We start from the raw sequence: 26426 nt of genomic DNA, 5'->3' as shown, positions 1-26426 counted from the left end.
TGGGATTTGAACCAGGGACCCTCGGTTTGCGCACGGCCACTCTCCCACTGCGCCACGCCGTCCCCTAAATTAATTTATCTCGCACAAACTCAAGCAAATTTGACCATCCATCCATTTTCTACCGCTTATTCCCTTTCGGGGTCGCGGGGGGCGCTGGCGCCTATCTCAGCTACAATCGGGCGGAAGGCGGGGTACACCCTGGACAAGTTGCCACCTCATCGCAGGGCCAACACAGATAGACAGACAACATTCACACACTAGGGCCAATTTAGTGTTGCCAATCAACCTATCCCCAGGTGCAAGGACTGGTCAAATTTGACCAGTCCTTGTAAATTATGAAAACAACTGTTTCCAATCACCCCAAATTTACAGTCAATTTTGTCCAGTCCTCACTATTTTGCAGACCGAATGTGTCCCTGTACATAAAGTCATCATCATGGGGTATCAGACCTGGAACTGTATGCATAGACCTGGTGTATATTTTAGGAAAAAAACTAAATAAATACTAAAGGTGCACATTGTGTAATCTTTCCACCCTAGAAAAAGAATCGTAACGGTCAGAATGGTAAACCATTATGCAACCAAAACTGGTATGACATCCATGATGAGTGTATGTAAACATTTGAAAAAAGGATGTTGAGGTTCAGGAATATCATAAAGCAACATAAATGACCCATCATTTGACATGGAGTACAGCGCTAACAAAGGTTAAAGCTTTAGTGAGCTCATAATGAAGGGAGCATCCCTGCTCGGGAGTCAGGGAGGAGAACAATGACAGGATGGATTAAAAAAGGGGAACCAATCACGTGAGGGAGGACAGGAGAGGTGTGAAGTTCAGGAGAGGATAGAGGCAAGAAGAGTGTAGGATAAATAATTAGCGTGACTAACATGGCGTTACTGGTAGCTGCGGTGGATACGTCAGCCGACGAGATAACTCCACACTTGGCACATTTGAGCGTCATATTGTACAGTGGCACTGTCATCTGACTGCAAAGTCAAATTAACACGCTGTAACAACAACACAAACAGATACAGATGCAACTATACACAGACTGGTACAGATGTGTGTGTGCTTGCACGAGCGCACGGGAAAAACAAAACAGTCACGCAAACAGTGAGTCACAGTCCTCTCTCACAATCTCTCTCTCAGGGTTCCGGGAGCCAGCTCAGAGTTCAGGGTGGGTTTTCTGGGATGTTTCCCTGCATGACTCTGAAGAAGTCTTCTTGTTCTAGAGCAGGGGTCAGCAACCTTTTTGAGGCCAAGAGCTACTTCTTGGGTACTGATTAATGTGAAGGGCTACCAGTTTGATACACACTTAAATGAATCGCCAGAAATAGCCAATTTGCTCAATTTACCTTTAAGAAATAAATCTATATGTACATATATCAATCAATCAATGATTATTTATATAGCCCTAAATCACTAGTGTCTCAAAGGGCTGCACAAACCACAACACAAACCACTACGACATCCTCGGTAGAGCCCACATAAGGGCAAGGAAAACTCACACCCAGTGGGACGTCGGTGACAATGATGACTATGAGAAACCTTGGAGAGGACCCCATATGTGGGCAACCCCCACCCCCCCTAGGGGAACCGAAAGCAATGGATGTTGAGCGGGTGATACTGTGAAAGTTCAATCTAAGTTATAAATCTAATATAAATATATATGTATATATATATGTCTTGATTGGATTATCCAGAGAATAGTGTTCGGTACCGTGGTAGAGCGCAATATGTATGTGTGGGAAGAATCACAAGAATACTTCATCTCTACAGAACTGTTTCATGAGGGGTTCCCTCAGTCATCAGGAGATTCATTAGGAAATCTCCTGATGATTGAGAGAACCCCTCATGAAACAGTTCTGTAGAGATGAAGTATTCTTGTGATTTTCCCCACACATACATTTATATATATATATATACATATATAAACACATATACATATATATATATATATATATATACACATATATATAAATACATATACATATATATATATATATACATATATATAAATACATATACACATATATATAAATACATACACACACATATATATATATATATATATATATATATATATATATATATATATATATATATATAAAATGGGTATTTCTGTCCGTCATACATTTTTTTTCCTTTTACGGAAGGTTTTTCTGGGGAATAAATGATGAAAAAAACACTTAATAGAACGGTTTAAAAGAGGAGAAAACAGGGAAAAAATGAAAATTTAATTTTGAAGCATAGTTTATCTTCAATTTCGACTCTTTAAAATTCAAAATTCAACCGAAAAAACAGAAGCTAAACTGAAGAATTGAATCAAAATGTATTTATTATTCTTTACAATAAAAAAAAATTATTTTACTTGAACATTGATTTGAATTGTCAGGAAAGAAGAGGAAGGAATTTAAAAGGTATATGTGTTTAAAAACCCCCCCAACATTTTTAAGGTTGTATTTTTTCTCTAAAATTGTCTTTCTGAATGTTATAAGAAGCAAAGTAAAAAAATTAATGAATTTAATCAAACAAGTGAAGACTGAGTTTCTAAAATATTTTCTTGGATTTTCAAATTCTATTTGAGTTTTGTCTCTCTTAGAATTAAAAATGTTGAGTTAAGCGAGACCAGCTTGCTAGTAAATAAATAACATTTAAAAAATAGAGGCAGCTCACTGGTAAGTGCTGCTATTTGAGCTATTTTTTAGAACAAACCAGCGGGCGACTCATCTGGTCCTTACGGGCTACCTGGTGCCCGCGGTGACCCTTGTTCTATAGGGGTCTTGTGGAAAAGTAAAGACACCCAATGGGGGTGTAGCTGGGACACTATAGGGCAGTGGTTCTCAAATGGGGGTACTTGAAGGTATGCCAAGGGGTATGTGAGATTTTTAGAAAAATATTCAGAGTCCATGGTTCTCGCCCGGAAAAGGGTGGAGTGCCATCTCCGGGTTGGGGAGGAGACCCTGCCCCAAGTGGAGGAGTTCAAGTACCTAGGAGTCTTGTTCACGAGTGAGGGAAGAGTGGATCGTGAGATCGACAGGCGGATCGGTGCGGCGTCTTCAGTAATGCGGACGTTGTACCGATCCGTTGTGGTGAAGAAGGAGCTGAGCCGGAAGGCAAAGCTCTCAATTTACCGGTCGATCTACGTTCCCATCCTCACCTATGGTCATGAGCTTTGGGTTATGACCGAAAGGATAAGATCACGGGTACAAGCGGCCGAAATGAGTTTGGGTCTCTCCCTTAGAGATAGGGTGAGAAGCTCTGCCATCCGGGAGGAACTCAAAGTAAAGCCGCTGCTCCTCCACATGGAGAGGAGCCAGATGAGGTGGTTCGGGCATCTGGTCAGGATGCCACCCGAACGCCTCCCTAGGGAGGTGTTTAGGGCACGTCCAACCGGTAGGAGGCCACGGGGAAGACCCAGGACACGTTGGGAAGACTATGTCTCCCGGCTGGCCTGGGAACGCCTCGGGATCCCCCGGGAAGAGCTAGACGAAGTGGCTGGGGAGAGGGAAGTCTGGGCTTCCCCGCTTAGGCTGCTGCCCCCGCGACCCGACCTCGGATAAGCGGAAGATGATGGATGGATGGATTCTAAAAATATCAACAATTAAAAAATCCTTTATAAATATATTTATTGAATAATACTTCAACAAAATATGAATGTAAGTTCATAAAGTGTGAAAAGAAATGCAACAATGCAATATTCAGTGTTGACAGCTAGATTTTTTTGTGGACATGTTCCATAAATATTGATGTTAAAGATTTCTTTTTTGTGAAGAAATGTTTAGAATGAAGTTGATGAATCCAGATGGATCTCTATTACAATCCCCAAAGAGGGCACTTTAAGTTGATGATTACTTTTATGTGTAGAAATATTCATTTAGAATTGAATCACTTGTTTATTTTTCAACAAGTTTTTAGTTATTTTTATATCTTTTTTTCCAAATAGTTCAAGAAAGATCACTACAAATGAGCAATATTTTGCACTGTTATACAATTTAATAAATCAGAAACTGATGACATAGTGCTGTATTTTTCTTCTTTATCTCTTTTTTTCAACCAAAAATGCTTTGCCCTGATTAGGGGGTACTTGAATTAAAAAAATGTTCACAGGGGGTACATCACTGAAAAAAAGTTAAAAATCACTGCTTTAGGGCACAGGTGTCAAACTCGGGGCCTGCATGCTTGCAAAAGATATGCTTCAAAATAGTACGTTAATGATCTTTTCTTTTCACTTACTGCTTCTTTGCTATCACTTTTACCGACATATTTGTACATATCGTATTTGCTGATGTTGCTCTATCGTTGTTGTTGCTGTTCTTGTTCTTGTCTTTCTGTCTGATCCCCCTCTTATCCCCACAAATTCCCCCTCTGTCTTCCTTTTTTTCCTCTTTCTATCCCCGCCTGCTCCGGCCCAGCTGCACCAAATGATAAAATAAATACATTTAATAAAGTCAAATAAAAATAAGGCAACAAGTGAAGTATCCCACACTTCTCTTTTGTAAAGTATATTTGTACATCCGATATGGGCATCTACCGTATTTTTCAGATTATAAATCGCTCCGGAGTATAAGTCGCACCTGCCGAAAATGCATAATAAAGAAGGAAAAAAAACCATAGTATAAGTCGCATTATAGTCGCCTATATATTGAAGCTATTATCATATATATATATATTAGGGCTGGGCAACGATTACAAATTTTAATCGAAGTTAATCGCACTATTTCTCCGATTAATCGCAATTAACTGCATTGTATACGCAAAGCCCAATAATGAATTCAAAAGTAGTGTGTAGTGCACCTTTATTGGAATATTCTCCCACATGAACAAAAGCGCCAAAACATTTGTTGTGCAAACACAATTTAAATCAGTCCTTGTTAAACAGTAGCAGTTAAATAGCATATTTTATGAAAATCAACTCCAAAAATGTAAATACAAACATTTAAGCTTATTGCCACTGCCAGGGTATTTAAGTTATCCTGTTTGTTATGGAAAATAAATATAATCTACATACAAATCTCTGAGCCACAATCATAACATCTGAACAGGCAATTTCTGAGGTAACAGCAGAAACATTTTTTTTTATCAGGGATCTTATGTTTAAAAAACCTATATTATAGGTAGTGGGCTGTTTTAGGGAATTTTTGATCAAATTATCCGTAGTAGCAATATTAATAATGTTGTGTTTATTCTGCGTAGTGCACTTCAAATAATTATGACCATATCTAGGAATTGATATGATGGGAATTTTCCGATTGTTTGCTTGGTGCTTTGATAAACTGAAGGCATCATATACATGGTACTATATTGTGATGTTATGAGCCAGGGAATAAAAAGAACTACCCTACCCAGCATGCAACAGGAGTGAGGAGCATGCGCGGTAGCCCGGTATAGGTTGTGTCGCCATGACGGCATCTTGTATGTTGTGATATGCACGCTCTGAAAGCAAACGTTAAGAACTCAGCCAACACTCCTGGTCTGCATTATTCATAGACAGACAACACATATACTCCGCTGCTTCACAGGCCGCTGGATGTAGCCGGCAAAGTATTCCCATGCTAGCTTGCCGGTTTAGCAAGCACGCCTCATTCAGTCCAAAACGGCCCGATCTATCCACATCCAGAATTGTCTGGCGGTCGTAAGTGATCCCGGAGTGACCACGCTGTAAGCCAGCCATGAAATTTGCAGAATTGTCCGGTATTTTTGCCAAATGTTCCATCTTTACCAAGAGCCCCTCCACGCCGGGCGACGCCATCTTGTTAAGAAAAGGCGTTAACAAAATAAAAGCATGTAAACAACATACGCAAATGTGCGATAAAATAATTGTCGGCGTTAATAGATTGATGAGTTAACTCGTAATTAACGCATTAATTTGCCCACCCCTACTAAAAACGTTATGAAAGACCGCCTTAAAAAACAGAATGAAATTTCAAAGATTTTTACTGAATGAGACACCCAGAATGTACATGAAAATAAAGAATTTGGGATTTACAATATTAACTATGAAGGATAAAACACTGAATATTGAACGTCACACCGCTTCTCAATCAACATATTTTACAATCAAGCAAAACGCAACAAAAATGCCAAAAACACAACAAAGTATGAACAGGAAGGGTAAAAAACAAACCCACCTACAATCTGATACATCACTAAACTTTAGAACTTTCTGGTAAAATTAGATGACCATAGTAACTAATTAGATGACCATAGTAACTAATTAGATGACCATAGTAACTAATTAGATGACCATAGTAACTAATTAGATGACCATAGTAACTAATTAGATGACCATAGTAACTAATTAGATGACCATAGTAACTAATTAGATGACCATAGTAACTAATTAGATGACCATAGTAACTAATTAGATGACCATAGTAACGAATTAGATGTAAACAACATACGCAAATGTGCGATAAAATAATTGTCGGCGTTAATAGATTGATGAGTTAACGCATAATTAACGCATTAATTTGCCCACCCCTAGTTAAAAGTAAACAGTAAAAAACACTTTAATGAGTAGGACTCTTTTGGATCGCCAATCATTTTAGTGTGATTTGTTTTTAAGTGTCATTGCTCCAAAAATAATAATGAATTAAAATCAATGGTGTTATTAGTTATTGACTTTTTTAAGGCTCCAATTATTATATAATCTCAAATATTCCACTTTAAAGAGTATTGGGTGATAATATTGCATATTTTGTGTTTTTTTTCCCATCAAAAAACAGGGTTTTCTTTGACAAAAAGAGCATACAACTTAAATCTTTAAAATCATTATATTGACAGATGGACCTAATGTTGATATGGAGATTTAAAACTTGAACAATAATAAAACAAAATAATACTGAATAATGACACATTTTTAATATTTTTTGGACCAAAACCCCTTCGGGGTCCCCGAGATCAAGCCTGAGTGGAGGCCTAAATGCATGGATAAAGTTTGGACACCCCTGCTCTAATTACAGTTTTCAAAATGTATGAATCAGACTGAATATAATGCTGCAAATATTGGACGGGTATCGGCGAGCACAGCGCTGAATTGTCTCCTGACAAACACAATTACAGCTGACAGACTGAGGGAATAGAAATTTGTAGCCTGTGGATGCCCAGATTAAAAAAAATCACATCATGGGAGGAATTCAATTTCAAGTAAAAGGGCAATACACCTGCTAAATGCACGCCGTGGGCGGTGATATTAAAAAGCAATCAACACTTTTTATTGAAAAAACACAATTTACCTGGACAGGAGAGTCAAGAGGCAAAAGTTGTGTAGGTCGATAGATTGGAGGGGAGAAAAAAAAAATCTAGTGATAATCTAAAGTTTTTATGGAAAAAAAAACACAGAAGTGAATGTACTAACTTCATCCTACAAGTCCGACTCTCCGGTGTTTAAGTCTTCTCTCATTCTGCGAGGTCAAGCTAATTTGTTGCGGGGGTGCAGATGGCAGTGAAGCCTGTCTCGAAGGGCAAATCTGCCTGATTCAAATATTGCTATGTGCTTAATTGGATGCAGAACAAATTAATTAACTTCAATAAACACGTTTTCAATTTGAACCTCGAGCTAAGATCGACGGCGATAGTGGAACTGCGGCCTCCCTCGTGACGTCTGTGTGCGCTTTTTTAACCCATGTGTTTTCGTGACAGTCTGCCGCCGTACAACAAAACTACCAAACTTTGCAACTTTTCACACTTTTTAAGGGGTTTAAAAAAATTCGCAATGCAGTAAAATTGCACTGCAGGTTGTTTTTTTTTTTGTCCGGGACAAAAGCGACAAACTATTTCAACAAACATTTGACAACTAAAAGTATCCTGTACATTTTTACAAGTAGCGTATTTTTCGGAATATAAGTCGCACCTGGCGAAAATGCATAATAAAAAAAGGGAGAAAAAAAATTGGAGTATAAGTCGCATTTTGGGGGGAAATTTATAAACCATCCATCCATCCATCTTCTTCCGCTTATCCGAGGTCGGGTCGCGGGGGCAGCAGCCTAAGCAGGGAAGCCCAGACTTCCCTCTCCCCAGCCACTTCGTCTAGCTCTTCCCGGGGGATCCCGAGGCGTTCCCAGGCCAGCCGGGAGACATAGTCTTCCCAACGTGTCCTGGGTCTTCCCCGTGGCCTCCTACCGGTTGGACGTGCCCTAAACACCTCCCTAGGGAGGCGTTCGGGTGGCATCCTGACCAGATGCCCGAACCACCTCATCTGGCTCCTCTCGATGTGGAGGAGCAGCGGCTTTACTTTGAGTTCCTCCCGGATGGCAGAGCTTCTCACCCTATCTCTAAGGGAGAGACCCAAACTCATTTCGGCCGCTTGTACCCGTGATCTTATCCTTTCGGTCATGACCCAAAGCTCATGACCATAGGTGAGGATGGGAACGTAGACCGACCGGTAAATTGAGGGCTTTGCCTTCCGGCTCAGCTCCTTCTTCACCACAACGGATCGGTACAACGTCCGCATTACTGAAGACGCCGCACCGATCCGCCTGTCGATCTCACGATCCACTCTTCCCTCACTCGTGAACAAGACTCCTAGGTACTTGAACTCCTCCACTTGGGGCAGGGTCTCCTCCCCAACCCGGGGATGGCACTCCACCCTTTTCCGGGCGAGAACCATGGACTCGGACTTGGAGGTGCATATGAGTTGGGAAATTTTGTTGGATGTAAATATAAACAGAATACAATGATTTGCAAATAATTTTCAACCCATATTCAGTTGAATGCACTACAAAGACGACATATTTGATGTTCAAACTCATAAACTTTATATTTTTTGCTAAAAATATTTAACTTAGAATTTCTTGGCTGCAACACGTGCCAAAGCAGTTGGGAAAGGGCATGTTCACCACTGTGTTACATCACCTTTTCTTTTAACAACACTCAATAAACGTTTGGGAACTGAGGAAACTAATTGTTGAAGCTTTGAAAGTGGAATTCTTTCCCATTCTTGTTTTATGTAGAGCTTCAGTCGTTCAACAGTCCGGGGTCTCCGCTGTCGTATTTTACGCTTCATAATGCGCCACACATATTTGATGGAAGACAGGTCTGGACTGCAGGCAGGCCAGGAAAGTACCCGCACTCTTTTTTTACGAAGCCACGCTGTTGTAACACGTGGCTTGGCATTGTCTTGCTGAAATAAGCAGGGGCGTCTATGATACCGTTCCTTGGATGACAACATATGTTGCTCCAAAACCTGTATGGAACTTTCAGCATTAATGGTAAATAATAATTAACTTAGAATTTCATGGCTGCAACACGTGCCAAAGTAGTTGGGAAAGGGCATGTTCACCACTGTTACATCACCTTTTCTTTTAACAACACTCAATAAACGTTTGGGAACTGAGGAAACTAATTGTTGAAGAATTTCATGGCTGCAACATGCGCCAAAGTAGTTGGGAAAGGGCATGTTCACCACTGTTTTACATCACCTTTTCTTTTAACAAAACTCAATAAACGTTTGGGAACTGAGGAAAATACATGTTGAAGCTTTGAAAGTGGAATTCTTTACCATTCTTACTTGATGTACAGCTTAAGTTCTTGTTGTCGTATTTTACGTTTCATAAGGCGCCACACATTTTTGATGGGAGACATGTATGGACTGCAGGCGGGCCAGGAAAGTACTCACAATCTTTTACTACGAAGCCACGCTGTTGTAACATGTGGCTTGGCATTGTTTTGCTGAAATAAGCAGGGGCGTCCATGATAACGTTGCTTGGATGACATCATATGTTGCTCCAAAACCTGTATGGACCATTCAGCATTAATGGTGCCTTCACAGATGTGTAAGTTACCCATGCCTTGGGCACTAATACACCCCCATACCATCACACATGCTGGCTTTTGAACTTTGCGTCCTCTTTGTTCCGGAGGACACCACGTCCACAGTTGCAGTTATCAGTATTTCTTGCTACCTTTCTAACTTTGTGTCACGTGTTGGTGGCATCAAATTCTAAAGTTAATGATTATTTGCAACAAAAAAAAAACGTTTATCAGTTTGAACATCAAATATCTTGTCTTTGTAGCATATTCAACTGAATATGGGTTGAAAATGGTTTGCAAATCATTGTATTCTGTTTATATTTACATCTAACACAATTTCCCAACTCATATGGAAATGGGGTTTGTATTTGATAAAACCCAACATCAAGAATAAAATAAATAAAGAATAGTGAAAAAAAGGCTGAATAAGAGTACGTTATATGACGCATAAATAACCAACTGCTATGTTAACCTAACATATTATGGTAAGAGTCATTCAAATAACTATAACATATAGAACATGCTATACCTTTACCAAACTATCTGTCACTCCTAATCGCTAAATCCCATGAAATCTTATACGTCTATTCTTTTACCTGAATGAGTTAAATAATATTATTTGATATTTTACGGTAATGTGTTAATAATTTCACACATAAGTCGCTCCTGAGTATAAGTCGCACCCCTGGGCAAACTATGAAAAAAACTGCGACTTTATACGTTAGTCAAGACTGTTGGATTTACTGGTGTTTTAAGTAATTATTTCTATGATTATGATTTATTTTTTTCCATATTCAAAACACTTCCCTGTGGTCTACATAACATGTATGGTGGTTATTTTATTAAAATTGCGCATTGATCGTTTTACAGACTATCTTGAAACCTCTTTCTGACCGTCTCTTCATGATGAGCCAGAAGGAACTTGTTGACTATAACGTCGGTATGTTAACGTAACATATTATGGTAAGAGTCATTCAAATAACTATAACATATAGAACATGCTATACCTTTACCAAACAATCTGTCACTCCTAATCGCTAAATCCCATGAAATCTTATACGTCTAGTCTCTTACGTGAATGAGCTAAATAATATTATTTGGTATTTTACGGTAATGTGTAAATAATTTCACACATAAGTCGCTCCCGAGTACAAGTCGCACCCCCTGGCCAAACTATGAAAAAAATTGTGAATTTATAGTCTGAAAAATACGGTAGTCAAGACTGTAGAATTTACTGGTGTTAATAGTAATTATTTCTATGATTGTGATTCTTTTTTTTCTATATTCAAAACACTTCCCTGTGGTCTACATAACATGTATGGTGGTTATTTTATTAAAATTGCTCGTTGATCGTTTTACAGACTATCTTGAAACCTCTTTCTGACCGTCTCTTCATGATGAGCCAGAAGGAACTTGTTGACTATAACGTCGGTATGTTAACCTAACATATTATGGTAAGAGTCATTCAAATAACTATAACATATAGAACATGCTATACCTTTACCAAACAATCTGTTACTCATAATTGCTAAATCCCATGAAATCTTATAAGTTTAGTCTCTTATGTGAATGAGCTAAATAATATTATTTGATATTTTACGGTAATGTGTTAATAATGTCACACATAAGTCGCTCCTGAGTATAAGTCGCACCCCTGGCCAAACTATGAAAAAAACTGCGACTTATAGTCCGAAAAATACGGTAGTCAAGACTGTAGGATTTACTGGTGTTTTAAGTAATTATTTCTATGATTATGATTCTTTTTTTCTATATTCATAACACTTCCCTGTGGTCTACATAACATGTATGGTGGTTATTTTATTAAAATTGCGCGTTGATCGTTTTATAGACTATCTTGAAACCTCTTTCTGACCGTCTCTTCATGATGAGCCAGAAGGAACTTCTTGACTATAACGTCGGGACTACAATGGCGGACTCGCACAAAGCTCTTCGGGTAAAACTCTACCATACCCAACAACCAGACAAATAAATAGATTATCTGTACAGTAATCTATTTATTTATATCTGCACTTTATTGCTTTTTTAGTTTTTATCCTGCACTACCAAGAGCTAATGCAACGAAATGTTGTTCTTATTCGTACTGTAAAGTTAAAATTGGAATCACAATAATAAGGAAGTCTAAGTCTAAATCTAATTGGAAAAATGTCCATGGTGTGATTTCATATTTTTGAGACTTGTGCAGATCCTAAATACACAAATCATATACCAATAGGTAAGATTATTGATTAACGTGGACCCCGACTTAAACAAGTTGAAAAACTTATTGGGGTGTTACCATTTAGTGGTCAATTGTACGGAATATGTACTGAACTGTGCAATCTACTAATGAAAGTATCTGTCAATCAATCAAAAGAACATTTGGTTTTGCATAAAAAGTACACTTTAACTTAAAATAAGCAGAAAGATGTCCCAAAAGAATGGATAATTTTATTTCTGATATTTAGTCTCGCTAAGTTTCCTTCTTTGTAGTGCAGTTGCCTTTTAGTTGGACTGAGCTTTTCAAACTGTCAAATTTTCTTTTTTTAATCTACTTGAAGTTGCAGAAGAAATGTTGCAAATGAATATAATTCACATTTAGGTCAGATCATTTTGAGCACAACGGTATATGGTCTTTTACCTCTGTTTCTTTCAAATCAAGACAAAAAAACCTACCCGAGAATTCTAGCGACCCAAAGTCAACACAGCCAACTGTCACTGTCAATAATTACAACTGGACCTAACCAATTTATCTCCAAAAACTCATACATTATCACTAGTTAACCTAAACGTGGCAATAACCCAAAAGGGCAAGGCCATAAAAAAAATCCCCATTGACCAGTGGATCGGTGAAAATAGGTATCATTCAAAATCTATTGAATCCGTGCTTTGACATTGACTATTTTTGGGAAATGGTTCCGATGGCTAAGGATGCTAAATACTAGGAACAAATCCATCTATCCAACCCTAATATGCAAAAAAAAAAAACCTAGACACTCGGAAACACACACTACATAGAAAAAAAATCTCGAGTTGCTATGACAATCTGAAACTGAACTTACACACTGCTCTAAGAATATATTCCTGACAAAGACACTAGAAATAAAAAAAATAACCAAATTAATTTAACGATGAGGCTATCAAAGGTCAATATTCCAGATGCTGAGTTGTGGACTGAATTGTTACCTCAGTAGTCGATATTTCTTGGTAAGTACAAGGAACTGAGGTATGTATGTGTTGTTTCCTCTATGGCAGGGGTGCCCATTACGTCGATCGCGAGCTACCAGTCGACCGCGGGGGGTGTGTCAGTCGATCTCCGGCCAGGCTTTTAAAAAAAATAGACCTAAAAATGAGTGATCATCAATCTTCACCAAGACGTCACTTAAATGACATTCACGGTACCGGAGGGTCTTGTGAGATGACGCTGGCTGCTGCCAGTTCATTATTATGAAAATATGACCGAAAGGAAGGCGAGAAACACTTTTTATTTCAACAGACTCTCGCGCCGTACCTTCCGTCAAAACTCTAAAGGCCGACTGCACATTTCCTATCTTCACAATAAAAGCCCTGCTTCATGCTGCCTGCGCTAACTAAATACAGAGTCTCGGAAAACTGGCGTGCACAAGCGATCCCTCAGAAAGCTGGCGTGCACATCACTTGTGCACGCCAGCTTTCCGAGACTCTTATTTTGTTAGCGCAGGCAGCATGAAGCAGGGCTTTTATTGTGAAGATAGGAAATGTGCAGTCGGCCTTTAGAGTTTTGACGGAAGGGACGGCGGGAAAGTCTGTTGAAATAAAAAGTGTTTCTCGCCTTCCTCTCTGTCATTTTTTCATAATAATGAACTGGCAGCAGCCAGCGTCATCTCACAAGACCCTCGGGTGCCGTGAATGTCAATCAAGCAAGCTACGGAATTTGCCGCCAATGTTTTTCTTGTAAAGTGTATGGAAGCTGGATGAATTAGATGCCAAAAACCAACCACTTTCATGTGGTATTGTACAGAAAGGACCACTTTTTTTCTCCTCCATTTGAAAATGTGGGCGTTATCATCATTACTGTCTGATTCCAATCAATGCAAGTCATCAGAATCAGGTAATACACCAACTTATATTCTTGTCTTTGTGAAAGAAAGACATCTATATGTGTTACACATGCTTGTATTATCATTAAACACATTTAACTTGTTTACAAAAATGTCTCTTTCATAAATAAATAAATATAAATGATATATATAAATGAGGTAGATCCCCTCGAGTTGGTCAATTGAAAAGTAGCTCGCCTGCAGAAAAAGTGTGGGCACCCCTGCTCTATAGGTTACACAGAATGAGATAAACTAACTCCTCCACCCAAAAAAAAATAAATCAAGTAAGATTTAACAGGGGTGGTAACGGGCAGGGCTATAACTCAGTCCTTCAGAATAGAATGGGATGGGCGTCCAATCAATTACCCAATCATTGATGGCATGGGAGGGGGCTTCTGAAGCTGATGTGTTCCTGATTGAGGAGCCCTGAGTGAGAGAGAGGGGATTCTGTGCAAACTCAAACATGACATTTAAGACAGTAACAACAGATGCAGTTGAAGAGAGCGATATCATCCAAGAAAGCTTACATTTTAGGAGGGAAAAAAAGGGGAAGCATTTGAATGTACCAAGAATGCTGATGGAGGCAGAATTGCCGACCACCGTGGAGGATGCACAGTGACAGAGTTTGATCCGCTGTTGATGTTCTCAATTCACTACCTTACAAAGACATAATAGTCCAGAATTGTCATAGTCGGTTTATTGTGACAGAGAGAGACTCAACTGAGAATTCCATTTTAAATAAAGGTTCTAAATTTTGAAAAAAAACAACACCCCAAAGAAATGTGACTGAATAGTTTGTGGCATAAGCCTTGTTGGCATGAACTGAGGTCTTTCTTAGAAGTAGGTACCAGGGTGGCACACAATTTAGGAGGAGATGTTGGTCCACTTTGAAGATATTCCTGAAAATTTCGAGGCTGCCACTTTGCATGTTTTAGCAGCAGCCACAGATGTTTAATGTGATTTAAGATCTGGAGAATGGCAAGGATCTGACTGCACTTATTTTTGAGTTACTCCTTTGTTGCCTTGGTGGTATGTTGTGGGTTATTGTCGTGCTGGAAGACCCAACTTCTGTTTCCGGATCGCATTTAAAAATGTTACGTGGGAAATTGCTTCTGGTACCCTTAGCCTTAGGCGAGAAAGTCCAAATCTGTGGTTCTCAAATGGGGGTAAGCGTACCCCTGGGGGTACTTGAAGGTATGCCAAGGGGTACGTGAGATTTTTTTTAAATATTCTAAAAATTGCAACAATTCATAAATCCTTTATAAATATATTTATTGAATAATACCTCAACAAAATATGAATGTAAGTTCATAAACTGTGAAAATAAATACAACAATGCAATATTCAGTGTTGACAGCTAGATTTTTTGTGGACATGTTTCATAAATATGGATGTCAAAGATTTATTTTTTTGTGAAAAAAGGTTTAGAATTAAGTTCTTGAATCCAGATGGATCTCTGTTACAATCCCCAAAGAGGGCACTTTAAGTTGATTAAAAATCTTTATTTATAATAGAATCACTTGTTTATTTTTCAACAAGTTTTTAGTTTTGTTCAATATATTTTTTATCAAATAGTTCAAGAAAGACCACTACAAATGAGCAATATTTTACACTATTATACAATTTAATAAATCAAAAACTGATGACATAGTGCTGTATTTTACTTCTTTATCTCTTTTTTTCAACCAAAAATGCTTTGCTCTGATTAGGGGGTACTTGAATTAAAAACATTTTCACAGGGGGTACATCACTGAAAAAAGGTTGAGAACCACTGCTCTAAATCAACAACACAATTCCTATCGTCAAACCTGTTTGACGATAGGAATAGTGTTGTCCTCAGCTTTGGGCCGGCATAGCTCGGTTGGTAGAGCGGCCGTGTCAGCAACTTGAGGGTTGCAGGTTCGATTCCCGCTTCTGCCATCCTAGTCCCTGCCGTTGTGTCCTTGGGCAAGACACTTCACCCACCTGCTCCCAGTGCCACCCACACTGGTTTAAAAATGTAACTTAGATATTGGGTTTCACTATGTAAATTAAATGGTAAATGGTTTATACTTGTATAGTGCTTTTCTACCTTCAAGGTACTCAAAGCGCTTTGACACTACTTCCACATTCACCCATACACACACACAATCACACACTGATGGCGGGAGCTGCCATGCAAGGCCCTGACCACAAACCATCAGGAGCAAGGGTGAAGTGTCTTGCTCAAGGACACAACAGACGTGACGAGGTTGGTAGAAGGTGGGGATTGAACCAGGAACCCCTCAGCTTGCTGGCACGGCCACTCTCCCAACCGCGCCACGCCGTCCCCCAAAGCGCTTTGAGTCACTAGAGAAAAGCGCTATATAAATATAATTCACTTCACTTTCTCTAAGTAATTTAGAATATTTTTTCATTCTCCATAAAGTTAAGTGCAAGTGCGCTCTTGGGAAAAGAAACATTGCAAGATCTCAATCGGTTCTAGCAAAGTAAATGTTACCAGATCTTGTCTTTGTGACTGTGGTGACCAGTGACCAGCTCCCTTGAGGTCAGTAAGAAGATCCTCCTACGTATTTTGGGTTACTCTCTTCCCCTTCTTAAACATAACCTGACCCCCAATATCCATATCCTTACTTCCAGAGCAAGGCCGATTATCTACAAACTATCTTGCATTTCTTCCATTTGCCAAATATTGAGACTAGAGTCGTCTCTTTCTTACCAAGATTTTTGCTCATGGTCTGTGGCCTAGTTAAGTCTTGTGCAGGTCTACATTCTTGTCGGTTAGGTCTTTAGTCAACACGAGTGTGTATGGTGGAGAAGTTTTAATGGAAGAAATTGATGTCTTTTATGCACATAATGAACTGAGATTCGGGGGAACTTTCCTAACTACACAGTGAATAATTTGTGTGCCTTATAAGCACGTACCGGGTATGTAGGTGTCAGAATGATTGCTGGCTTACTCGAGGATTAAAGTACTTATTTCCTTCAATCGTACACAAATCAAATGCATAACCCGTATGCAATGTTTATTTCTGGATTGTTTACTGTATATAAGATATTTCACTGTTGCATAAACCAACCATAAACCTTCTGGACTGTTTAAATCATTGTAAGTGTGTAAACTTATAAAATCAGCAGGGGATCAAATATTTATTTCCCCCAGTGGATGTAAAGGAGAGCAGGGTGTATGTTTCTGGGAATTCTCAAAACTACAGTCAGTACGAGGCTGTTATGTGAAATTGCACATGTTTAATTAATAATTTTACCAACATAAAGAAGGCTTTTTTTTTCATCTGTTTTAACACACTACTTGGCATCGAACGCATTAAAGTCAAGGTAGGCTCATATTCTAAATGTATTTAATCACAAATTTTAGGACTGTATTTGGCAGTGGTAGCTTTTTATAACTACCAAAAATCGTATTTTTTTAGTTTGGAACTGTCTGTTTAATTAGCTGGAGTGTGCAAAATGTACCGAATTTTTCGGATTACAAATCGCTCCAGATCATACGTCGCACCGGCCGAAAATGCATAATAAAGAAGGAAAAAAAAAAACATACCGTATTTTCTTAAATTGCCGCCGGGATTATAGTATGCGCCTGCCTTGAATTACTGCCGGGTCAAACTCGCTTCCCAAAATAATTAGCGCATGCTTAGTATTGCCGCCTGGTCAAACTCGTGACGTATAAATTAATTAAATAAACGAGTGACACTTCCCCTGTCATCATTTTCAAAATGGAGGAGGCTGATTTCAATACCGGTCATTTGAAATCGCATAAAGGGAAGAAGATTAGTAGGATTTAAGGTCCAAGCTATTGAAAAAAACAACAGTAAGCAGCTATGTTTTATTACTATACCGTAGCTGCGTGTGTCAAATGTGTCATTAAATGACTCCCGCCTCCTGGTGGTAGAGGGCGCTAGTGATCCTTCTTGCGACTACTCGGCTGCAGAAGAAGTGACAACCAGTGACGTGATATGTGCTGGGAACAGATTTGACGCGGGGGGTGCACGACGGACCTTTAGGATGTAACACCACTACTCTTATGCTGGCTATGTAAACAACCTGGCTGAAATAAAGCATGTTCCAGTCCTAAATACCCAGTGTATTATTTATACAATTACACTTCCTGGGCTTCACGGTGGCAGAGGGGTTAGTGCGTCTGCCTCACAATACGAAGGTCCCGCAGTCCTGGGTTCAAATCCAGGCTCGGGATCTTTCTGTGTGGAGTTTGCATGTTCTCCCCGTGAATGCGTGGGTTCCCTCCGGGTACTCCGCCTTCCTCCCACTTCCAAAGACATGCACCTGGCAACACTAAATTGGCCCTAGTGTGTGAATGTTGTCTGTCTATGTGTTGGCCCTGCGATGAGGTGGCGACTTGTCCAGGGTGTACCCCGCCTTCCGCCCGATTGTAGCTGAGATAGGCGCCAGCGCCCCCCGCGACACCGAAAGGGAATAAGTGGTAGAAAATGGATGGATAAAACTTCCTGGTGGCAGCGGTGGGATAAAAAGATCACCTACGAAGCAGAACAGGAGGGGGAGTTGTCCGAGGATAATTCTGTCGTCGCCCGCACGTGAGGAGCCGAGCTAACTGATAGCAGCGGTCTGATAACAGTTTTCTAAACTGGACTTTCAATCGAAGCAGGAGGTAATAAAGGAAGATCTCCATCGAAACAGAGAGACTTTTAAAACCGAGGAAGACTTCTATAAACAAGTTATTGATGCTTTTGATCAGAAGGAGCTGGCATGGACTTCATTTAGAAGTAACGGTAAGACCGTAATACATTTTTTTTTATTAAATGTTTTTTCATGATGGCTTCCTTACATCACACTCAAATTTTTACTGCATGTCTTTGGTAAGTGCCGCAGTGAGAAGATGTTTTTAATTAATTAGCGCCCCGGCGGCAATTCAAGGAAATACGGTATATATGTCGCACTGGAGTATACGTCGCATTTTTGGGGGAAATTTGTTTGATAAAATCCAACACAGAGAATAGACATTTGAAAGGCAATTTAAAATAAATAAAGAATAGTGAACAACAGGCTGAATAAGTGTAGGTTATATGAGGCATAAATAAGCAACTGCTATGTTAACCTAACATATTATGGTAAGAGTCATTCAAATAACTATAACATATAGAACATGCTATACCTTTACCAAACAATCAGTCACTCCTAATCGATAAATCCGATGAAATCTTCTTCCTCGATGTCGCTTCTAAACAACACTGCCAACTCCAAAGGAATGCGCCGCTTCCTCTTGTCGTTTTCTGCTGCATATTTCACTACGTCCATCTTGTAATCTACAGTACATAATTTCCTTTTCGGTCCAATTTTTGTTCAGCCCTTCTCAGTTTTTATAACTTACCGCCAACGATGAAATGATCTATTTTAATAGCTACGGCAGTAGCATATAGCAGTTAGCATTCCATGACCCACAATGCACTTCTGCCATGACCCTCCACTGCCGAATTCTTTTTGGTTGACGTGTGTGTGTGACGATTGCTGACATTTTCTTCGTCTCTTCCGCGAATGAGATAAATAATATTATTTGATATTTTACGGTAATGTGTTAATAATTTCACACATAAGTCGCTCCGGAGTATAAGTCGCACCCGGACTTATAGTCCGAAAAATACAATAAACAAATTCAGACTGATAATAAAAGGTAATGTACATTATGTACACACAGTTTAAAAACAATAACTAGGTCGTATGGAAACTTTTTAAAAAACCTTGTTAGGTGAGTTTCGTAGTGTGCTCCATGTTTACAGCTAATGAGCTTACAAACTCAGAATGTAGTCATGGTAAGGAATTTAACGATGTGCGTTGTCCTCGATGTCAACACATGTAATTGTTCTGTAAGTGAGGAAAAACTGGAAATATCCCTTATTACTGAAGAGGTAAATCCGGCTTACATTTCACAAAAGTAAGAATGGTTTTGACAAGTGATAATATCCATGCGTACAGATATCACTCCTTGTGAGAACCAGCGGAAATAAAATGTTCACTACAGAAGACACTGGTTCTAAGGAGACTATTTATAGACTTATATTCTGCTGTTAGCCAACATACTGTATTAATCACGATAAAATGTTAAAATAGCTATGTGTTTTGTCGTTTCTGTGTGATGTTTTGCTCTCCCACACCAGCTGACTATCTGATTATTGATTGTATTTTTTAGTTTTGTGAAGCTAAAAACGTACAAACACAGAATGTTCACTCCAAATCCTTCCGAGTTGCTAATTCTACAATATGTTTTTTTGTCGAGCCCTGCTTCCCCTTACCAGAATAGATCAAAGAGAAGAAGAAGAGATGGAATTAGAGAAGACTTATAGCAGCAACCACACACAAAGCAGGACTGGAGGTCAATGCAACAACGTTTGGAAAGCAACGAAATGAGTCGCCATCTTCTTCATTCTTAGTGGTATTAATAACCAGATGGAGCTCTCAGATATTGTTCTTTTTCCAAATATGTTATACTTGTCCTAATTCAATTAAGCACCATCTTGGGTGAATTTGGAATATCGACTGATCCAAAGACAGTCATTGCATTTGACCCTTGATGATGAGCGACACCACCAGGCTGGTTGTAGGTGACAGTGTAAAATGGATGTGTGGTATAAGGCATACCCCGCCCTCTCCTTTAGTTTCATATCAGTAATGCCGTCTTTGGACACCAGTTTGTTAAAAACGAGAATCCCAATAACCATGTTAACCTGCCAAGAGAAGAGGCACATGATTAATGCACATAATGACAGTTTCCTATTGAAAGCATGCAGAAATTGTCTGCTGATGATTGACGAGGACAATATGATGAACTGTACAATGCAGATGAATACGGGATTTTTCTACTGGTTATACTTAGTGACTGTACTAACCGAAGGCACTTGCAAAAAACGAATATCAGACTGAATATCGAATAATTACAAAATAGGATGGGCTGGTGACATTTTAATGTAACATAAATGGTACAAATACAGTGGTACCTCAACTTGTGAGTAATTTGGGAGCCGTGGTTACGTATTAAGTTGCAAGCATAACCAGCTCGTGGTGCCCAAGACCAGACTTAAGACCAGGGCCTTCTCTGTGGTCGGCCCTAAGCTCTGGAACACTCTGCCCCTCCATGTTCAAACTGCTTCCACAGTGGAGTGTTTTAAGTCTCGTCTTAAGACCCACTTTTATTCTTTGGCTTTTAACACTACGTGAGTTGTGTGGTCCTCTGTTGTCCTCTGTGTTTTTTATACACTTTGATTTTTGTATTTTTTTATTTTATTTTTATTTTGTTATTTTTTTTATTTTACTGTTTTAATTGATTTTACCCTTTAAAATAGTTTTTAATCATATTTGTTTTTATATTGTTTTTATTGGTTTTAAATTTATTTTTTTATTTTTTTTATTTTACTGTTTTAATTGATTTTACCCTTTAAAATAGTTTTTAATCATATTTGTTTTTATATTGTTTTTATTGGTTTCATATTTATTTATTTATTGTTTTTATTCAGTCATTGGTGGAGCATAATATATATATATATATTTTTATATTTTTTTATTTTATTTTATTTTTATTTATTTATTTTTTTACAATTGTTTTTAACATGGCTGTGCAGCACTTTGGAACGTTATTGTTATTTAAATGTGCTATATAAATAAGGTGGATTGACTGATTGATTGATTACGAGCATTTATCCAAACCCCACAGTCAGAGATCGACACAATCCTGCCCTCCAACCACTGGGAGAACGAAGGACAAGAAGCGGACGGCCCAATCAGAGAAACAAACTAATAAAAACATGTGCTACCAGTTATTAGCGGAACCGAAGTCGGCCGCATCACACAAGCCAATGTCAACTTCCGCCAAAAACATCCAAACGGTGGACATTTATCCACAAAAATACTGAGAAGCTGACGATACTCTGTCCAATCACTTAAAAACAAATATTCGCAACAAAAACAACAATTTCCTTGTCCCTACTGTTACACAGTAGATAATCTATAGGAGATGTCTACAAAAAAATGCTACCCAGGGTAAATACTGAACAATATTATTAATTCATAAAACTACTGTAGTTGTTTGTAGCACATTCTTTTATACTGTTTTTTTTTTAAACAAAATTTCTTATCTAAAAGTTTTTTCTTCATTTTAAAAGGCATGCTATATGTTAAATTTGTGGGGTTTTGGGAGAGCCGAGCACACATTAAATTGATTTCAAATTCATTTCAATGGGAAGGGCTGATTTGAGAGTTTTGAGTTACGAGATTGGCCGTGGAACAAAATGTGCTGACAAGGTGAGGTATCACTGTAATAAAAACAGAATGTAAAGATGTACTGACATAATGCTTACAATGAATAATTGCAAATCCAGGAAATATTCATTACTGGGTTTCGTATTAAGCATTATGATGGTTTTTGCCGGGTTATTAAACTATGAACTTTAGCAATCTTTTTGAAAGGCATAGTCTACTACAGGGGTCGGCAACCCGCGGCTCTGGAGCCGCATGCGGCCCTTTAGCGCCGCCCTAGTGGCTCTCTAGAGCTTTTTCAAAAATATATGAAAAATGGAAAAACGTGAGGGGAAAAAAAACATATTTTTGGTTTTAATAGGGTTTCTGTAAGAGGACAAACATGACACAAACCTCACTAATTGTTATTAAGCACACTGTTTATATTAAACATGCTTCACTGAATCGAGTATTTGGCAAGCGCCGTTTTGTCTTTCTAATTTTGGCGGTCCTTGAACTCACCTTAGTTTGTTTACATGTATAACTTTCTCCGACTTTCTAAGACGTGTTTTATGCCACAACACGACGAGTTGAGTTTATAACCAAAAAGTTCTATTTTGGTTTCATCTGACCACATGACATTCTCCCAATCCTCTGCTGTATCATCCATGTATCCATTTTGGTATAAACTCAACTCGTCGTGTTTGGAGGAAGAAGAATACCGAGTTGCATCCCAAGAACACCACACCTACTGTGAAGCGTGGGGGTGGAAACATCATGCTTTGGGGCTGTTTTTCTGCTAAGGGGACAGGACGATTGATCCGTGTTAAGGAAAGAATGAATGGGGCCATGTATCGTGAGATTTTGAGCCAAAACCTCCTTCCATCAGTGAGAGCTTTGAATGGTTGACCAAATACTTATTTTCCACCATAATTTACAAATAAATTCTTTAAAATTCCTGGATTTTTTTTCCACATTCTGTCTCTCACAGTTGAAGTGTACCTATGATGAATATTACAGACCTCTGTCATCATTTTAAGTGGGAGAACTTGCACAATTGGTGGCTGACTAAATACTTTTTTGCCCCACTGTAATTCTTTACTACTGACCAGTTCAGCCAGTGTACTCGGGGATCACTTTTTTCTGTATTTTATATATAACATAGATTGTATCCATTCACAGTGAAAACTTTCTATAAATGGTGTAATTTGCCTACTTTCTATACTGTGTAAAAATATAAATTGTGTTGCTTAATAGGAAAGACCCAGCCTATTTCAATGTGTCTGATGTAACTTTTTCATTTTAAAAAGAAGAATTGCACGGGGCTACCGTCATAGGTTTAAGTTACATAGATGCAACACAGGTTGAGGTACTTAGATGAACATGGAGGAAAAAAGAAAAAAGGAAGAAATACCAAGACGACAGTTGCAGCAGGTCCAACAAATGCATAGAGAAGACCTCCTTCCAAAGACAACCAGCAGCTACAAGAGGAGCAGGTAGATAAAGAAAGAAGGATTGAATGAGGGAAGAATAAGGAAGTAAGATAAGAATGTGTGAAGTAAAAGAAAAAGATATTACGCTAGAAAGATCAAACAATCGATACTATTTCTGCATGAACATAGTATACAGTACAGTACACAATAAATGTAGAACAGCTTGCTTACTAGCTTGGTGTTCCATAACCCTTTGCCTTGGTGAAGCCCACAGAAATTGCAACCACAAGTGCAGGGAGGCCTAGATAGGAAAACAAAAGGCAATGAAACAAAACTACCAAAAAATATAACCGTTAGACCTGTGGTTCTTAACCTTGTTGGAGGTACCGAACCCCACCAGTTTCATATTTTGTTACGTCTCGCCTCGACTACTGTAACGTATTATTTTCGGGTCTCCCCATGTCTAGCATTAAAAGATTACAGTTGGTACAAAATGCGGCTGCTAGACTTTTGACAAGAACAAGAAAGTTTGATCACATTACACCTGTACTGGCTCACCTGCACTGGCTTCCTGTGCACTTAAGATGTGACTTTAAGGTTTTACTACTTACGTATAAAATACTACACGGTCTAGCTCCATCCTATCTTGCCCATTGTATTGTACCATATGTCCCGGCAAGAAATCTGCCTTCAAAGGACTCCGGCTTATTAGTGATTCCCAAAGCCCAAAAAAAGTCTGCGGGCTGTAGAGCTTTTTCATTTCGGGCTCCAGTACTCTGGAATGCCCTCCCGGTAACAGTTCGAGATGCCACCTCAGTAGAAGCATTTAAGTCTCACCTTAAAACTCATTTGTATGCTCTAGCCTTTAAATAGACTCCTTTTTCAGACCAGTTGATCTGCCGTTTCTTTTCTTTTTCTTCTATGTCCCACTCTCCTTTGTGGAGGGAGTCCGGTCCGATCCGGTGGCCATGTACTGCTCGCCTGTGTATCGGCTGGGGACATCTCTGCGCTGCTGATCAGCCTCCTCTTGGGATGGTTTCCTGCTGGCTCCGCTGTGAACGGGACTCTCGCTGCTGTGTTGGATCCGCTTTGGACTGGACTCTCGCGACTGTGTTGGATCCATTATGGATTGATCTTTCACAGTATCATGTTCTCATAGTCATCATTGTCACCGACGTCCCACTGGGTGTGAGTTTTCCTTGCCCTTATGTGGGCCTACCGAGGATGTCGTAGTGGTTTGTGCAGCCCTTTGAGACACTAGTGATTTAGGGCTATATAAGTAAACATTGATTGATTGATTGATATGTGCATTCACCCAACCCTTCTTTACTGAACATTTTTATTTTTTTAAATGTTCAAATTCAAGACAAAGTTATATGTTTTTGGTAACACTTAAAGGGGAACATTATCACCAAACCTATGCAAGCGTCAATATATACCTTGATGTTGCAGAAAAAAGACCATATGTTTTTTTAACCGATTTCCGAACTCTAAATGGGTGAATTTTGGCAAATTAAACGCCTTTCTGTTTACCGGTCTTTTAGCGATGACGTCAGAACGTGACGTAACACACCCGCCATATTCATTTTCACATTACAAACAACGGGTCTCAGCTCTGTTATTTTCCGTTTTTTCGACTATTTTTTGGAACCTTGGAGACATCATGCCTCGCCGGTGTGTTGTCGGAGGGTGTAACAACACTAACAGGGAGGGATTCAAGTTGCACCACTGGCAAGAAATCTGCCGCCAGACCCCCATTGAATGTACCAAAGTGTCTTCACATTTGACCGGCGATGCTAAGACAGACATGGCACAGAGATGTATGGATAACCTGCAGATGCATTTGCAACCATTAAGTCAACGAAATCACAAAGGTGAGTTTTGTTGATGTTGTTGACTTATGTGCTAATCAGACATATTTGGTCACGGCATGACTGCCAGCTAATCGATACTAACATGCTACGCTAATCGATGCTAACATGCTATTTACGATAGCTGTATGTACATTTGAAACTAAATACCCATATTTAATGCAAAACAAACACTTACCAATCGACGGATTTAAGTCGCTCCAGTGTCACAAGATGCGAAAGTCCTGATCGTTTGGTCCGCACATTTTACCGGCGATGCTAATAAGGCAGCCATGCTATGGGCCACATCATTAGGTACACCCACAATATGGCCGAATAGCGTCAATAGCTATTCGCTCAATTGCTTCTATTTCTTCTTCAATTTCGTTTTCGCTATCTGCCTCCATATTCCGACCATTTGTTTCAATACATGCGTAATCTGTTGAATCGCTTAAACCGCTGAAATCCGAGACTGAATCCGAGCTAATGTCGCTGTATCTTGCTGTGGTAACCGCCATGTTGTTTGTATTGGCAGCACTGTATGACGTCACAGGGAAATGGATAATGGTTTCGAAGATAGCGAAAATAAGGCACCTTCAAGCCTTTTTTAGGGATATTCCGGGACCGGTAAAATTTTGAAAAAAAATTCAAAAAATACAACAAGCCACTGGGAACTGATTTTTATTGTTTTTAACCCTTTTGAATTGTGATAATGTTCCCCTTTAAGTATGGGGAACATATTCTAAGTAACAGGAACTTAGTTTAGAGTTATTTGGACACTAGGGGAACATATTCTAAGTAAAAAATACTTAATTTAGTGTTATTTGGAAACTAGGGGAACATATTCTAAGTAACAAAGACTTAATTTAGAGTTATTTGGACACTAGGGGAACATATTCTAAGTAAAAAATACTTTAGTGTTATTTGGAAACTAGGGGAACATATTCTAAGTAAAAAATACTTAATTTAGAGTTATTTGTAAACTAGGGGAACAAATTCTAAGTAACAAAGACTTAATTTAGAGTTATTTGGTTAGGGTTATGGTAGACTTAGACTTGGACAAACTTTAATGATCCACAAGGGAAATTGTTCAACACAGTAGCTTAGTTACAAT

The 26426-nt window shown here is 38.9% G+C and overlaps 1 protein-coding gene across 6 annotated transcripts in view; it reads right to left on the bottom strand.

The window, feature by feature from the left end:
- Nucleotides 1-26426, bottom strand: part of adgrb1a (adhesion G protein-coupled receptor B1a) — a 468831-nt gene that overhangs the window by 79447 nt on the left and 362958 nt on the right. For 4 of the 6 annotated variants that reach the window (XM_061914947.1, XM_061914950.1, XM_061914953.1 and 1 more), the window contains exons 21-24: nt 23694-23763; nt 23444-23510; nt 20440-20525; nt 889-987 (exon numbers count right to left, since the gene is read on the bottom strand). In XM_061914947.1, the coding sequence (XP_061770931.1) occupies nt 889-987; nt 20440-20525; nt 23444-23510; nt 23694-23763 (322 nt within the window). Of the gene's footprint in view, nt 1-888; nt 988-14196; nt 14257-20439; nt 20526-23443; nt 23511-23693; nt 23764-26426 lie in introns of all 6 variants that reach the window. The other 2 variants (XM_061914951.1, XM_061914952.1) reach the window with 2 other exon arrangements.

The sequence above is a fragment of the Nerophis ophidion genome, linkage group LG11 (genome assembly GCF_033978795.1).
Source record: "Nerophis ophidion isolate RoL-2023_Sa linkage group LG11, RoL_Noph_v1.0, whole genome shotgun sequence".
Classification (NCBI taxonomy): domain Eukaryota; kingdom Metazoa; phylum Chordata; class Actinopteri; order Syngnathiformes; family Syngnathidae; genus Nerophis; species Nerophis ophidion.
This window is presented reverse-complemented; position numbering and strand designations above follow the sequence as displayed.